This window comes from Nipponia nippon, unplaced genomic scaffold (genome assembly GCF_047370975.1).
Source record: "Nipponia nippon isolate SJK-2023a ecotype South Korea unplaced genomic scaffold, ASM4737097v1 scaffold_5, whole genome shotgun sequence".
In the NCBI taxonomy this organism is placed as follows: domain Eukaryota; kingdom Metazoa; phylum Chordata; class Aves; order Pelecaniformes; family Threskiornithidae; genus Nipponia; species Nipponia nippon.
Window position 1 is genome coordinate 98,709,070 of NW_028262369.1, and position 12,101 is coordinate 98,721,170.

The following is a 12,101-nucleotide window of genomic DNA, read 5'->3' on the forward strand; positions in this document are numbered from 1 at the left end:
ATCTTTGAGTGTCTGAGCAGTATGTCTGTTGGAGATTTGTAATACCTATGTTTGTTTTCCGGATCTAGCTTAATGGAGCAAGCTCCAGCCCAGATGGGAGAAGAGGCTGTGAGGTGGGCAAAGCTGATCATTCCTCTGGTCGTCCATTCAGCTCACAAGGTGCAGTTACGAGGTGCCACTGCTCTGGAGATGGGCATGCCGCTGCTCCTCCAGAAACAGCAGGAGGTGGCAGCTGTCACTGAGCACCTGATGACCACAGTAAGTGGAAATGCTGCGCCTTTTTTCTAGAGATGACAAGAATAGTCATCGTTGGTTGGTTGGGGGTTGCTGGTTGGTTAGCATTTTTTTAAATTTTATTTACAGTCTAGTTAGTGGCAGCAAAAAGCTACTGTGCATTGACAGCAACTTTTTGATGACAGCAATTTCAACAGAAAAATTAATTTAACAGCAATTTAAATATAGGACCACTGTAAAAAAAAAAAATTAAGTTTCTGACAGGAATCATTGATCAGGAAAATAACTTGCTGTTTTTAAATGACCTTTAAGCACCTCTCTTGATAGCATTAACTCATAAATACCATTGAACTTATTGTCTCTTAAAGAGAATTTGCTTACCGAACTGGAATCAGCAGAACTTGGTGTGGCAGTAACTCACATCATCTAGCTTAGCTTCCTACTCAAAGCAGGGCTAGCTTCAAAGTTAAGACCAGATTGCTCAGGGCCTTGTCCAGGTGAGGTGTGACTATGTTAAAGGATGGAAATCCTACAGCCTGTCTGGGCAGCGTGTTCCAGTGCTTAACCACCCTCATGGTAAAAACAGGATTTGCCTTGTTGAAACTTGTCTGTTGCCTGCAGTCCTTTCTTTCAGCACTTCTCTGAAGCATCTGGCTTCTTCCTTATAATCCAGCTATAAGACTGCAATTATATTCCCTCCCCCCCCAAGCTAAACAACCCTAGCTCTTCTGTCATGAACTCTGTCCCCTAACCATCTTACTGGTGACCCTCTGCTGGATTCACTCCAGTTTGCCTGCTGGTAGATCTGGTACTTCGGTGCTCAAAGTTTGGTACAGTATTCCAGAGATGATGTGATGAGTACCGAGTAGCGGGGTCGGTTCTCTTGACTTGTTTCTTGTGCTTCTGCTAGCGCAGTCCGGTATGCAGGAGCACATTCCTGACTTAACATCAAAATTCTTGTCCCCCACCTCTTTTTCTGCGGAGGTGTTACGTAGCCCGTGAGTCCTCAGTGGGTACCAGTACACGGGGTTCGTCTATCCCAGGTATAGGACTTTGCCTTGAATTCTGTGAGGTTTCTGTCAGTCCATTTTTCAAGCTTGTAAAGGTCCCTGTGAATGGTAGCCCTGTCCTCCAGCATATCAACCGATGCTTTCCCCCATCACCGGTTGTGTTAAATCCCATCAGCCCTTGTTGACCCTTTGTAAATCACACACACAACCTGGGCTGTGAACTGCTAACCACCAGCCTTTGAGCCTGACAGCCCAGCCACGCACCCTGCAATCTGACTGACTAGTTTGTGTCTCCCCAGTTGGGCTACAAGGACACCAGAGGAGACTGTGTCAAAAGCCTTCCTAAAGTTGGAGTGGAGAACATCAGCTGCACTCCCTGCATCTGCAAAACCAGGCATTTCCTCATAGAAGTCAGTCAGATTGGAAAAGCAGGTTTTGCCCCTGGTAAAACTGCTGTCTGTTCGTAAGGACCGTCTTGTTCTTCCGTGTGCCTAGAAACGGCTTCCATGGGAACTTGCTCCATAATTTTTCCAGGCACGGGAGTGAAATTGGCTAGCTTGTAATTTCCCAGATCTTTTCTCTTGCATTTGTGTTTTGTTGTGTGGTGGGTTTTTTTGTTTTTTGTTTGGTTGTTTTTTTTTTTTTATTTGACATTGGCATAAAATTTGTCTTGCCCTACCCAGTCGCTGGGGATCGCTGCCAGTCACAGTGACTTCTCAAGAAATAATTGCGTGGCCTCGTTGTGTCACTGGCCTTCTTCAGCATCTTTGGATACGCCCTGTAGAGTGTGATGGATTTGTGTATGTCAGGTTTACTTAAGAAGTCCCCAACTCAGTTCTTCGCTACCATGGGCAATACCTATGTGCCTGGCAGCAAAGGTGATGGGAGACAGACGTTGGGAGGCCTGAGAGTAAAGGCAGAGGCAAGAAAGGCTTTGAGTACCTCAGCATTTTCCATGTCCACTAAAAGATTCCCCACCCTATTCAGTAACAGCCCCCTTGGTCTTTTTGATGAAGCTTTTCACGTTCCCCTTCACTTCCAGAACTGTAGGCTTATTTATTTTGCCTTATTCACTGCTGAAGCTAAGTATGTTTGCAAAAAAACCCAAATAAACAAGGTGGTTTTTAGGGTCACAGTGTGTTTTGACTTGAGAGTTAGAGAGCCTACAAGTATTTAAGGAAATGGATTTTGATTTGTTGGTTGCCACTATCGGAATAATTGAAACCAACCATATACTTAACTAAGAAAGTAATCAGATGGTAGCAACATTCGACTGATTTACCAGTGAATGCTATGTGGTACAGAATTAAATCCTTCTCATCTAGAAGTAGCATAGTTCCAGGTTGGTTGTGTACCCAGACATTGGTATGAATATGTAGTTTTTAGAATACTTTGAATATCTTTCTTGTAGAAATTGTTTCTCTCTTTCTGCAGAAATTAATTTCAGAACTTCAGAAATTGTTTTCTACAAAAAATGAGACTTACGTGTTAAAATTATGGCCACTGTTTGTCAAATTACTTGGAAAGGTAAGAAGAAAAGCAGTAAGTTTTACAATCAAGAATCTTTAGGGAAGGAATTTTTGACAACATAACTATCTTAATTCTGAACTTCTTTATCTTCAGACTCTGCATCGTAGTGGCAGTTTTATCAACTCATTGCTGCAACTGGAGGAACTTGGATTTCGTAGTGGCTCACCAGTGGTAAAGAAAATAGCCTTCATTGCATGGAAGAGTCTAATAGATAATTTTGCTCTAAATCCAGGTAGATTAAAAAAAGTTAACCTGAATTGTTTTGACTGCTGTCACTTTACATAACTGGAAGAGAATATTCTGTCTGATAGTGGTTAACACTGTGGTACATACCACTGGATATACACATAGTATATCGGTGGTATATACATAGTGGTGTATATATACACTAGCGGTATAAACTGTGTGTATATACGCAAGTAAAATGCAAGTTTAGGCTTGGTTTCTTTTTTTTTTCTTAAGGAAAAGTGACAGTTTGATCAGTAGTTCTATTTTAATTTTTCTGCTAGTACAAATAAATAGAATAAAATTAACAAACCTTCATTTTGTAATGCTTTAATTGATCCAATCAGCAATGAAATAGAGGATAAAACATTCTGTACGTCTTATTTTGGACTGTGTGGATTAATTGGAGAAGAGCAATGCTTCAGGATTCTAGAGGGGTTAAAAGAGCTGCTTTAAAGGTATAACTGAGACCTGCACAAGTCTTTTAAGTCTAGCCTGTGTCAAAACACACAATACTTATTTTTTACCTTGATTGTGCTTCTCCTTACTGTGTGTCCTGAAGAGAAAGCTAAATGTGGACACTTTTTAGTTTAGCTGAATTTAACTGAAATTGTCACTTTCATTTTTCTTACCTGATCATTTGTTCTGATCATTGCTTCCCATGAATTAATTAAAAAAGGATTTGATTCAATCAGAAGATAAAATCCATGGCACAAGTGGCGTTCGCTGTGCATGTTCCAGTATGGCTAGTAAGGATTGCAGGCTGCAAAAGCAGTCTCTGTCAGCAGTTTCTTAGGAATTGCAGGTGGGCAGGCTCTGATGCTGCTGAGCCGGCTAAAAGTTTTTTCTGTTCTTTGAACGCTTGCGTAGGCTTGAGCAAACTTCTGTCCAGACATGCTATGCTACTCCTGCTTCCGTGGTAAACGATCATTTGTGGCCTCGGAATACTGTATTTAGGACCATTCATTCTCATCCAGTGGTAATGCACGTATATGTGAAGTGTTGTTTTTTTCTTTTGCTGTGGCAGATAGGACTCTCTAACATAGCAAGCAAGAGTGAATTCCCTTCTGTTTATGTTGGTATTCAGTAGATTTCATTTCAGTCTTGCTATTGGAAAGGAATACTTGCTGTTTCCAGGGTTGTTCTAGACAACACTTAGAGCAGTGAAATAGTCTGAAAGGTTGGTGCATTTACTATGTATTTTAGTTTTGCAAATTGTCATTAACTGAATTTTAAGCTAAAATATATTAGGAAAAAACCTAATGGTTTAACAATTTTCCCTTTTTGTTGTTCTCTGATTTAATTATTTAATTGTGTTGCTTAAAAATATGCTTTTTTGGTCTTCAAGATATATTGTGCAGTGCTAAAAGGCTGAAGTTGCTAATGCAGCCCCTGAGCTCGATCCATGTGAGAACAGAGGCTTTGGCACTGACAAAACTGGAGGTCTGGTGGTATTTACTCATGAGGCTGGGACCTCAGCTGCCTGCAAACTTTGAACAGGTAAGACAACTGAAAATAGTCATGGCATAATCACTTAGCCTACGTTAAGGGTGTGAAGCTAAGTCCCCTCTTTGTTACCATAACTTACTCTGTACCTGCTTTGTCCTTCTCTAGTTTATTATTAAAATAAAACTGTGTTAAGGAACCAAATCTGACTTGTGTATTTGTGTGCTGTGCGTGTGTGTGTTTCTGAATTTCATTAAATTAAAGTTCAGGAGTAAAAAAAAAATTACCTTTTTAGATACAGTACAGTTGGATCATTCTAACATGAGTTCTTGTTTTAATCTGGCCATTTCTAATTCATGTATCAGTATGCATATTTTATATAGCATCTTAAAAATATTGTTATAAATACCCGGAAACTCTGAAACGCTGATGCTGTGAACAGCACTACAGTCTGTGATATTTGAAACGTATGGTTCTGTGTGGCTTATGGCTTGTGTCATACCTATTTTCACTGAGGTCTGATCTCTTTGCAGGTTTGTGTCCCATTAATCCAAAGTACTCTGAGTCTAGATTCTTCTGCTGCGTTGCCAGGAACTCCCTCACGTGTACCAGCCAACCAAAGTTTAGCCTTGACAAGCCCTGCGCAGAAATCAGGTATGAAAGTACGAGCCTGTTTCCAGCTGTATCCTAGATGTAGAAAGTAACTTGTTCTATTTAACGTCTTCATGTGTTTTCATTTGCAATATATTGTTATTGGAAACGGTAATTTTTCTGCATGTTGGTTGGAGAGCTCAGAGGTAGTGATTTACAGCAGTTTAAAATTAGCCTGTTGTGGTCAGTATTTAAAGTTTACAAAATTGTCTTAATCAGATTGTGTTGAGGAACAGTTTTAATGTCCTGAATTGTGTTTTCTTTTGCAAGGGAGCTTTGGTTTGAAACTTAGTTTTTCATGTATTCATATATGTGCTATTTATATATGCCATTCTCATTTCTATAGCATTTTTAGTTTCTGCCTGAGTAGTAATCCAGTGATCACAATAGATCAATAATTTTGGTACTTTCAATACATGTGAAGTCACACCTACTTGAGCTTTACGTCTAAATGCCCAAGATGAGGAGCTTCCTTTTTTTCTTCTCTGTATGGAAAGCCTAGCATTCACGGCCTGTGTAATTCTAGACTGCTGTAATTAGAAGCCTCAGATATGTTGTGGAAGTGTCCTAGATGGGTAGATCTTCCTGTGTTCCCTTTAAAAAAAAAAAAAGCTCACCTTAGTTCTGTGAGATGAGACCTCTTAAACTTGTGTCCAGTGTAAAAGTTTCTAATGGAAACCCTTTCCTAGCAGCAGAGTTACTGTATAACTAGTGAGTAGCGTAGCACCTCACTTGGTCTGTAACCACAACTTCCGTGGAGACTTTTGTTGCCAAGATAAAGTTTGACATCTGAGACTTGGCAGTCTTTGGAAGATACTTATACTTTCAAAATACACGGTTACAACTGTGATGTTAAACCCTGCTTGATAGGGGTGCGTGCTCGATATCTGGCTGGCTGTTAGATGCCCCTTTTCGCCAACGCTGTTCTATGATTTGTTCTTTTCCTGTTAACTTTGGGATTTTGGTCTGTTGGATCTTTCCTTTCACTTGATTGCAGGTGAAATATGAGACAATGTAATTTTTCTTCCCTCGTTTAGGTCCTTACCCGTTTGCAAATCCAGTCACACCGAGGATGAACTTGAATTCTAGTACAGCAGGAGTGGTGGTGATTCCTTCCATTCAGCTTCTGGGAATTGAAATGCTGCTTCACTTCTTGATGGGACCAGAAGTTTTAGATTTTGCTAAGCAAAACAAACTTGTACTTAGTTTAGGTATGAGTTACTTTTTTAGTACTTTCGCGTGATCTGAAATTGCCAATTTTGTTGGATTTAAAGATGTCTGTTAGCATGAAATGCTTTAAACATTTAACTGTTAGTTGTCATCTTTAATATTAGACGTTGTTTTTATGTTAAATGCTGTAAGTACACGTATATTCTTGATTATTTTTAAGGTTTATCTTACCAGTAGACTGCCAAATAACAGATTTACAGAACATGTTTTTTTGTTCTCCTAGAGCCTCTCCAGTACCCACTGATCAGTAGCCCTTCTTTTTTTTGTAAGCATGCCAGCACGCTTATAAACGCAGTTCAGGATGGCTTTATTGCAATTGGAAAAGAAGTTCCTGGTAAGAATTTAGTGGTAAAATTTCATTTCTTTTCTGGAAAATAAATTGGGGGAGGGAAACAGAAGAAAAAATAACCACTTTCTATAATATTCCAGTGTTGACATTAAATAGAACTGGTCTGACTTGGTTTGAAAGCGTATGTCAGTTTTGGCTTACATCAAAGTCTGTTTAAGACGGTTTGTGTTTTAACTGCAATTTTGTTTCATGTTTTGTTACAAACCGAATAAAAATATTATGCTATCTTGTAGATTGTATGCTGAATGTTATATGGAAGGACATAAATGGATACGTAAAAACAGCTATTGAGTCAGGTAAAAAGTATATTTTTTTGTCATTGCTGACCAGTTAGGTTTTTTATTTTTTATTTTTTTAAGACTAGACCTTAAGCAGTATTTACTTCATTGCTGGTAAAACTTGGCTGTAGGCATCATCAGTAGTTGTTTTTGAAGCAACAACTGATATTTTTCATGATGCCTATGTCTTTGTGTGACAAATACAAAATCGTACTGATCTGATCCAGTGAGGCTTATTGGGGAAGGCACAGCAGCATACAGCTGCAGATGTATTGCGTCTAGCAGTAAGACAAAAGCACTTTAACTGCTTTTATTGCTGAAGAAATCTTTCAATTTCAAAAAAAAAAAAAACCCACCCCAAGTCTTTGGTATTGAGAAATTGAGACATTTGGTGTATTACTCAAATTAGTGTATAAAGTCTTTATGTGACCATGGCTACCTTTTTTTCTTTAATTATATTTTATTTCACAGTATAGTGTCTTTTACAGATGTATAGAAGTAAGTTGTTTCCTATTTTAAAAAAGTGTTCATTACTCTAAAGGCTTTGAAAGTCCAGAATGTTCTTAATAATGAAGTCTTTTATATTGAAAGATCTAACTGAAAAGCATAAGAGAAATGAAGTGCATTGCTTGGATGAATGCAAAATTTCACAACTTCTCTTAGCATGTTGAAGTTAAGGTTGTTAATGATATAGAGGTGTTTCCATTTTACTAATAAAACTTAGGGGATTTTTATTTAAATGTTGCAGTTTCAGTTACGCTGTTCTTCAGAGCAGAGACTCAGTATCCGAATTGGTTAAGTATTTGGTATATGTTTATAAATATACGCAGAATTTTTTGGATCTTACAGTACATTATCTTTAAGTTTTAAATGATGGTCAGAATGACCATTACTTTGTTCTGCTCTAACTGTAAATATGCTTTATTCTAGGAAATAAGAAAGAAAAGCAAGGGTCAGAAATACTGACTATGTTGCTCCAGGCCTTAAAAAACACTGTTGGATCAAATTCTCTTCCTGTGCAGAAAATACTGGTAAGTTGGGTGGGTTTGCCTGTTGTTAAATCTCATTTCTTTTTGGTGGTCTAGACTGTGATTGGTAGTAGCCTTTTGCATCTAACTTACCAGAACGATCCCTTAAAAAGGGACAACTCTTTGGGTGTACACTGGAAGTTATGGAGTTCTCATCAGATGGCATAGTGTTGCTCTAAGGGTTTCTTTCCTTAAAAGTGGTATTCAGATTTATCAGCAGTGTTCACAGAATTGGGTACATGGTTCTCCTACCAGAACCTTCTGCTTCAAAGGACAGCTACTTTCACGATGGATTTTTTTTTTTTTTGACTAAGGGGAAGTGATTGTTACAATTTTGCTTTTATTTTTGGTGTTACTTAAAATATTCGAGCGCTCAGGAAAAAAAATACTTATATGTTTTCTTCTTTTCCCCCACCTAGTCCCTCACTGACATTACTGTTAAGGAATTGCCTCCAAAAGTATTGGGATCACCAGCTTATCAGGTTGCTGATATGGATCTTTTAAATGTAAGCCTGACTTCATTCCAGATCTTTGTCTTTGTTTATACTGAAATGTATTAGGATGTCATATTTGCACAAACGTACAGTGCACTTCGTAAGCTGTTAGATCCAGATCTTTCAGGAAACCATATTATTTTGTGTTCCAGAATGCAGACTTTGTTTCCAGCCCTCACTTCTGATGAGTAATTTAACTATCTATGGCTAAAAAGGGATATGCTGAAAGTACTGGAAAGAGGATTTCTCATGTTGAACTCATGATTTAAAATACAGAGTGCAGATACTTTGTGAGGAGACTTCATAGTCGAACTGTGTAGGACTACTTATTTACTGAAAATGGTTTTGGGGAAATGTTATGAAGTCAATAGAGTGAAGTACTTTAAAGAAAGGTAGAAAGTGTTATTCCTCAGGAGAAATTAAATCATAGAACTGTAGAATGGTTTGGGTTGGAAGGGACCCTAAAAATCACCTGGTTCCAAGCCCCTGCCCTGGGCAGGGACACCTTCCTCTAGACCAGGCTGCTCCAAGCCCCATCCAGCCTGGCCTCGAACACTTCCAGGGATGGGGCGTCCACAACTTCTCTGGGCAACCTGTGCCAGTGCCTCACCACAGAATTTCTTCCTTAGATCTAATCTAAATCTCCCCTCTTTCAGTTTAAACCCATTACCTCTTGTCCTATCACTACCTGCCCTTGTAAATGCACAGAGGCAAAGCAGAGAATATCATGCTAGACAGCATTATTTCAGATAAAATTCACAAGTCAGAGTGAACCAAAGCCTGAACTTACTGGCCATGGTCTAGTGCAGAAAAAGTGGTGGTGGTCATTAGTAGTGAGAACTACTCTGTTCTGCTGTGGTCCTGATGAGCCCTAACTGGAGAGCGGTACTGTGGTCTGTGTGCTGCCTGGGAAGGGAGAGAGAGATGATGGCAATCTAGAAAATAACCACCAAAAATAACCTGTGAGAAAAGGCTGAAATGACGCTTTTTTCTGTGTGTGTTTTTTGTTTGGGGTAGAGCAGACTGGGTAGGAGCATGCTACCCGTTAGATTTATTAAAAATTTAAAAGGTTGTTTAGAGACTTAAATTGGATGATGATCAGCTCTTCTCCAACATCCACCAGTAGATAGGGGGCAACTTGTTTATTCTGCAGCAGTGGAGATTGAGCTTTCTAGGCTATGTAGCTAAATGTTTACATTGTTAGCCAGGGGATTCATGGAATTCATTTGGAGGCTTTTAAAAGCAGACAGATATCTGTGAGAGAAGACCTAAGCGTAGCAGAGTGAGCGAATGCTCCAACTCAAGTGAGTAGTATAAAATTTTGTCTACCAGAATTGGCTTAAGAGCTCAACTCTCCAAATTCCTCCTAGCTTTTCTCCTGGGTGTTTTGTTTACCTTTGGAGGCTCCTTCTGACTTAGGCACAAGAGTTAGAACTTTATTAAGGTAGTTGAAGTTCTAATTGGCAGGTATTGAATGCATTGTTAAATGCTTTAACATTAGCAAACCTGAAATACTCATGATAGATTTTAACAGAGGTTGTCCAAAAGATGTTTTGCTGAAACCTTGAAACAAGCAAATCTCAGGTTGCTCCATCTTGTTCCAGGTATCATAACATTGACTGCTTGTGCTACATACACCTACCTTACTGTGTTGTGTGTAATTCCGAGGCAGTAATGACTAAAACTCGCAGCCTTTTAAACAGAAAAGTTTTTTGTTTCAACTATATTATAATTGGTGTTCTGCTGAAGCACCAGGATCTAGCAGAAGCTTAGGTTTCCAGCTTTGCCTCTCATTTTTATTTTGAAGTGTTAGAATTGACAATTTTTGACAGCTTCTAATAATTGCGAGTTTCTGGCTTAGAGTTAAATATAGTATGTAGATACACATGTAAGTGAGGCAACCGTTTCATTTGATCAATGCCTATGTTGTTTTGACATCTTAAATTTCTCTTACAAGGGAACACCAGCTTTGTTCTTAATTCAGCTGCCTTTCCGTAATAACCTCTTGGAATGCTGTGTAACAGATGAGAGGTATGTGGTGGTGTTTGTTTATAACAAGCTTCCCACAGTTTAAGACTTTATAGAAGTTTCCCCTAACTTCAGCTGAAAAAAGTATCTTACCTATTTAACTTTCTTCCCTAGATTCTTTGTAATTCTGGAAACGCTCGTGGGTTATGTTTTGTCTGGGCCTACGTCTCCACTGGCTTTCAGTGAATCTGTGATTTGCGTTATTAATCAGAGTGCAAAGCAAGTGGAAAATAAGGAGCATCTTTGGAGGATGTGGAGTATCGTTGTTAATCCGCTAACCGAATGGATTAATCGGGTATAGTGGCTTTTTTGTTCTCTTCCCCATTCCCACCTCCCAAGAGAAACCACAGGAAAACTTTGTGCTGATCTTTTATCTTAATGTATTTTTAGGAATTACGTGTCTTGAAGTGATGGTAAAATTACATAAGCCTTGGGTAGTATTTGTGAAACTGGAACGTGTGCAGCATATTTTTTTTTTTTTCTAAAACTTCCCTAACTGGAGTATGAACATTTGCGGTGAGGTGGGATGAAGGGCAGTAGTGGAGTAGTGATCCAAAGTGTGGTTAAAGTGATTCCAGTCAATCAGAATGATCATTCTTAAGTGCAGTGTCCAGTATAGTCTTGGGAATGGTTTTCTCCCTTTTTAAGATCACAAACGTGTTTATGGACGTGCTTCAAGCCATCACTCAATCAGCATAGTCTTGCTGCTACAACAGACGGAAACTTGTCCTTCAGGGCCTCTGAACTTTTACATACCAAGAGGCTTGTTTGCTTTATGTGAAAGTATAATAAGTACTGAGTTGTGATGTTTAGGATGCAATTAGAAGAGTGTTTCTTACCAATGTTAGACTTCTTGATTGGAAGCCCTAATGAAAGCGATAGAAACTGTAATACTCAACAGGTTCTGCAGATTGCTGACTAGAAGTACATTGATGTAGGAGTTGATGAACTAATCCTTGTGTAGTCATTATACCTAAAAATCTTAAAATATATGAAGAAAGTTGTAGGTGCTTTAAGTAGGTTGCTGTCATCACTTACGGCAACTGAAATAAGTAAAAAAATACATAAGATTGTTTTCTAACTGATTTGTTTTTATTCTTGGAATTAATTCATTTTGGAATTAAGAAGCAGTGCTTTTATCTCTCCAAATAGTAGGATCAGCTTGAACTCTTGAAAGAACTGATAATAGCTAATTGCAAAGTGCCACTGGCAATGTAGCTTGCACAGATTTTTTTATGTCCAAAATAAAGGTATTTAGAACAGCCTTATTTGTCATCTAAATTTTGCAGCTTCCTTAACCAAACAATTGTTTTCTCGTTGCAGACTAATGAAGTAAATCAGGGTGATGCACTGGAACACAACTTCAATGCTGTTTATAGTGCATTGTTGCTACCAGTATCACACATCTTCCCCGTCCAGGAATTTCCACAGGTAACAGCGAGTGCATAATGTTGATTAGAAACAATGTGGGGTTTATCAAAACTATAAATTACTATCCGATAACCTCAGAGCAGAGTTAGTTACCAATATGTCTATACATTGGACCACTGCTCCAGGGTTGGAATTCTTGAGTTACATAGGTTTTGACAGAAGAAGAA

General features: G+C 38.7%; 1 protein-coding gene across 4 annotated transcripts in view; it reads left to right on the plus strand.

Annotated features, from left to right (window-relative positions):
* The window catches only part of RIF1 (replication timing regulatory factor 1), a 36,244-nt gene that overhangs the window by 6,778 nt on the left and 17,365 nt on the right, over positions 1 to 12,101 (plus strand). For all 4 annotated transcript variants that reach the window (XM_087732695.1, XM_087732697.1, XM_087732698.1 and 1 more), the window contains 13 exons: positions 69 to 258; positions 2,679 to 2,771; positions 2,868 to 3,006; positions 4,348 to 4,499; positions 4,979 to 5,099; positions 6,134 to 6,307; positions 6,550 to 6,660; positions 6,909 to 6,971; positions 7,884 to 7,984; positions 8,401 to 8,487; positions 10,433 to 10,506; positions 10,618 to 10,798; positions 11,827 to 11,934. In XM_087732695.1, coding sequence (XP_087588821.1) covers positions 69 to 258; positions 2,679 to 2,771; positions 2,868 to 3,006; positions 4,348 to 4,499; positions 4,979 to 5,099; positions 6,134 to 6,307; positions 6,550 to 6,660; positions 6,909 to 6,971; positions 7,884 to 7,984; positions 8,401 to 8,487; positions 10,433 to 10,506; positions 10,618 to 10,798; positions 11,827 to 11,934 — 1,594 coding nt within the window. The remainder of the gene's footprint in view (positions 1 to 68; positions 259 to 2,678; positions 2,772 to 2,867; positions 3,007 to 4,347; positions 4,500 to 4,978; positions 5,100 to 6,133; positions 6,308 to 6,549; positions 6,661 to 6,908; positions 6,972 to 7,883; positions 7,985 to 8,400; positions 8,488 to 10,432; positions 10,507 to 10,617; positions 10,799 to 11,826; positions 11,935 to 12,101) is intronic.